At 33.6% G+C, this 4385-nt stretch overlaps 2 protein-coding genes across 4 annotated transcripts; one reads left to right on the top strand and one right to left on the bottom strand.

Annotated features, from left to right (window-relative positions):
• The first annotated feature begins 18 nt into the window (after positions 1 to 18).
• LOC124182938 lies at positions 19 to 2213 on the top strand. 2 transcript variants are annotated; one of them, XM_046570767.1, is made up of 6 exons: positions 19 to 111; positions 378 to 583; positions 802 to 923; positions 1040 to 1161; positions 1312 to 1388; positions 1600 to 2213. In XM_046570767.1, exons 2-6 carry the CDS (start codon positions 457 to 459, stop codon positions 1758 to 1760), a joined length of 609 nt encoding a protein of 202 aa, XP_046426723.1. In that variant the 5' UTR covers positions 19 to 111; positions 378 to 456; the 3' UTR covers positions 1761 to 2213. The 2 variants fall into 2 exon arrangements, with proteins under 2 accessions (XP_046426723.1, XP_046426722.1); XM_046570766.1 differs by lacking the exon at positions 19 to 111 and adding an exon at positions 133 to 248.
• Positions 114 to 4073, bottom strand: LOC124182939. 2 transcript variants are annotated; one of them, XM_046570770.1, is made up of 5 exons: positions 3934 to 4073; positions 3356 to 3437; positions 3023 to 3235; positions 2810 to 2895; positions 114 to 164 (listed from the first exon to the last, which is right to left on the bottom strand). In XM_046570770.1, exons 1-5 carry the CDS (start codon positions 3934 to 3936, stop codon positions 126 to 128), a joined length of 423 nt encoding a protein of 140 aa, XP_046426726.1. In that variant the 5' UTR covers positions 3937 to 4073; the 3' UTR covers positions 114 to 125. The 2 variants fall into 2 exon arrangements, with proteins under 2 accessions (XP_046426726.1, XP_046426725.1); XM_046570769.1 differs by lacking the exon at positions 114 to 164 and adding an exon at positions 178 to 246.
• Positions 4074 to 4385: the final 312 nt, after the last annotated feature.

Raw genomic sequence — 4385 nt, 5'->3', positions numbered from 1 at the left:
TATTTCGTTTGTTTACAGAGTGAAGAATGGCGACCTTGACGTTGCACGGAATAAAGCCAATTCTGACAGATAATTTGTAGCTTCTACCAAGATCCGTGAGATGGCGTGAAAGTATATTGAAATCATTATGTTCCAGTGGAGTCCAAACCATACATATTGCATAGCTATGGAAGAAACTTCAGTTTAAAAATATTATGACTGATCAACGGCCCTCCAAGTGGTGTTTTTGCAATTACTGTGTTTATTCTGTAATTTGATCAATCCAAATGTTATGAAGAGTTAATGAAAGTCGAGAAAATTACCGATTCGTCATGCTTGTTTATAAATGAGTTGATCTGTCTTGCGGGTGTATACCTATCACAGTAATACTATTCCAGACACTCCAAAATTTAAGGACGGCTCAATTCTGAGAGAAACAAATTTATTCTTGCGCTTTGGCTACGAACATCAAGAAATATGAATGATATTATAAAACATAAAAAAAATCATCCTTGTCCCAGCAGCACGGCGATATGCAAGATGATCACCCAGCATATGTCAGCTACTGATTTTTTCGTTCCGGAAAATAATGTGCGTTTGACTGGTTAGTATTTGAACAGTAAGAAACGTATTGTTGGAATTTGAACCTTGTGGAATCCTTTGTAAGGATTTTTTAATCTGAGAGTGGTGGTTGTCTGTATAAATATTCGCAACTTCCGCATTAATTAATGAACTGTGGTATTCCACACCGATTTTCTGTTTATATTTGTTGAAATGATGAAAATTAGACTACCGTGGCTGACTTTATTATTTTGTTTATAGAGGATCAGCGCAGAATTAACGATCTGTATCTTCAGCTTTCTGAAGCAAAAGACAAACTTAATATCAACAAGGAAGCTCTCGAAGAAAAAACAACCAAGTTAAATATAGAGAATCAGAAACTTGTGAGTACAAACTTGAGTACATTCAAAGACTGTAATGGTGTTGAACAAATTTACCCATCACTATCATTGACCTAGCGATTATCACACAAATTTTGAGTATATACTATTTTTTTTAGAAAGAATTAGAAATTGAGAGGAATAAAATAATTAAAAATAATTACAACCTTGAACGAAAATGCAATGAAATGAGGGTAATCAAACCTAGCACGAAGGATCGGTGCATCCTGGACCTTGGACAGTAAGTATACGGATTTATAAATCAGTGTAAACTTTTCAAATATTCCTTCTTATTTTATAATTGATTGTTGTTATTGAAAATATATATGATATGACACTTGATTCATATTTAAAAAACACGTTCTTCTACAGTAGGTTTATTCTGTTCCAGAAAAAAATTCAACCTATACAAAAAATTTACGAGGATTCGATGGGACTACGGTGCACTCGACCAAACAAGAAAGGGGCGTATCCTTTGTTTATGACAAAAAAATATTGGTTCATTGTAGGTATTTTATAGATGATTTGTCGGAGAACTAAGAGCTGGGAAGAAGTTCGGTGGCAGTAGAAAGTATATGTTAAATTAGTAATGCTTTTGTGGGTCACATCAAACAAAAATTTTGGTTTCCCGATATGTATAGATTTGTAGTTTATTTTCCTTACATTCAGCCAACATCAGTTGTTACAGACGGCAAAAGCTACATTCACACATTCTCTTTCCACAACGATATTGGGAGTAATGAGCTGAGCGACCTTCTATGGAAAGAAATACAACTTTCAGTGGAAAAAAAGTCCTCTGATAACAATGAAGAAAAAGAAAATAATGCAGTGAATAAGTAAGTTCAGGAATTAATCTAAAATTACTGAATTAACCTTTGAATGTGTGTGTCGCAGACAATATCACAGTAAGTGATAGTATGAAATTGAATTCATAAACATGATTTTTGTACAGATTATCCTCGTAAAAGGTTGTTTAGGTAAATCACTTTTCAATTCACTTGAATAGAAAACAATCTGATATCCAAAAAGACATTAAATAACTTACATTATTTTGATCGTATGTCAGGAAATAGTTCATTATGTAGTTTATTAAAACATTACTATAAAATGTAAAACAATAAGACAAACAATATATTACATAAGTACGATAACAGGTGGGTAAAATTAAAGGAATTAAATCGATAATTAATATCTTGGAGCTATAGTTCACTTGTAAGGTTTCTTAGATCTGGTTATATTACTTTATATACTATGTAAACGAAAATAATAAACTGTTGTGCGATTAAAAACCAACCAAGCACAGTATAGTAATAATAAAAACTATGTAATCATCATCACACATAAATAATTAGCAAGGTGGAGCACAAGATGCCAATTTGTCACGGCGGGCTTTTGGACAAAGCTAAATATTCATAGTGAAAGCGAGATTAGTTTTTCTATATTTATAGAAAGTTAGGTACAATTTCCAAATGTAATTTAGACCCACTAGCAATAATACAGAGGGATTAGAGCCGCAAGATCAATGATATGATATGTAAATAAGAAGGGATATTCAAAAGTATTTTTAGGGGTACTATTTTACTCAAAAGTAACTCCTCAATATGGGTAAAATCTTATGCTCGAACAAAGTAGATGGGAAACTATTTTCAAATACCTAATTCGAGCTGAATAAAACCTCTGAAGTAGTGTTCAGTCCTTAAAAAATGATTTATTAACTTTTGATTCAAGGTCCGTCGCAACAATCGATCTCTGTAAATTTCGCTTTTTCTGCTCTGTCCAAATAATATCTTATTGACATCATGTAGAAACTATAAAAGCTACAAACCACAAAATTGTCAAACTTTTTTAAACACACTACACACTTGAAGGCAGATGTAATAAGCTAGTACCAGGCATGTTCCGAGCATCAGTATTGACGTTATTATAGACAGCAGCACTCCACATAAGAGAATAGTTCCGAATGCCAATATTGTCCCTGTGAGTAAAATATAATTTAATAAAACGTAGCTAATCACTTGGAGCGAAAGGACTAGAAATATTCGTAAATAGGTCAATGAAATGATTGTATTACAAGTCAACAAGGTAAATTTATCTGCGCTTACCTTCAATAAGTATAAATCCTGTAAATGTACAGATAATGGTTGTTATTGCGAAAAGAGTAAACAGGAGTACTGGAAGACCGACTGCAAAGGTCACAGCGATTATAGCTGCTAATAAGGAAGGTTTCGATCTCAGATATTTCGCTGCTGCATCAACGTTCTCATAAGCATTATAATCTTGCATACATTTCGTGAATCTCATCCTGATTTCTGTACCTGTTTCATGAAAGAGTATTTAGTGTCCATTTTAATTCAACATGTCTAGATCTAGAATTATAAATATTCGGGAAAAATACACATTTTTAGTTGTATGTGAATTAAAATTTACCTACTTACAATATCTGTGAACCATTCTGAAGGTTTGATCCTTCTTCGAATGGTCTTTGGGTTCGACAATCTGTTCAATCTTCGGCTGATCCTAGAATACAATGACAATACTATTGAAGTCTAATGAATTTCAACCTGACCCACACAATGAAGTTGAAGTTCATAATGTTAATACTAAATATGAACATAAATTCATGGGCATCTTTTTAATAAGTCAATTATACCACTGGTAAAATGATGTTCATGATTTTTTATGTTGTCAATCCATGTACCTCCAAAGGTTGAAGTAGACAACTTTTTTCTACGCATTTGTTACATTAACGTTATCGCAAGCTTGACTAGATAACATAGTTTAACCAAACACAAACAACGGATAGTTTAACCAAACACCGTTTTGTCAAGTGTTATTCAGAACTTTGTGTTTATGGATATATTATAATATTGATGCGTGATCCGATGATCTAGGATTCTTCAGTAATATCCTATCATTCTTGTGCTTCAGAAAAACAATTACTATTTACGTTGAAATTTTGAAAATCATAAAGCAGATGAGACGGCAGTTACGAAATTACGAATTTCAAACTTACCATGATATATATCGTTGTAAGACAGAGATACGCGTACTACTCACTACACGCTTGTCATTAAACTATATCTCAATGGAATTACGATTATCTGTATAAACTTCCCACTATCACTTTATAAACATCGAAAAACCCGATACAAAATATATAAAAAGGTCTAATGAATGAAGCGATAAATTGTGGTTGTCATCCTTGCCCGCCGCAGCTCTCTTTTGGCCACAATATGCGCAAGACTCGGAGTAAAGTCATCGAGCTTATACGCATCATAGATCATACATACATGGAGAAAGCTGGTATACCTTTTCGTGTAAGTGGAAAACTGCATAGAGACAGAAGTAGTAACACTACATCCTTTCTCTGTTTTGCGGACTCAGATTAGCCGACTCAAGCTCGTACTACAAGTCCCCGGCGCCTGGCTCTAAGGCTTTGTTGTACTCAGGCTTTAGAGCGTATCC

Source organism: Neodiprion fabricii, chromosome 5 (assembly GCF_021155785.1).
Source record: "Neodiprion fabricii isolate iyNeoFabr1 chromosome 5, iyNeoFabr1.1, whole genome shotgun sequence".
NCBI lineage: Eukaryota > Metazoa > Arthropoda > Insecta > Hymenoptera > Diprionidae > Neodiprion > Neodiprion fabricii.
This window is presented reverse-complemented; position numbering and strand designations above follow the sequence as displayed.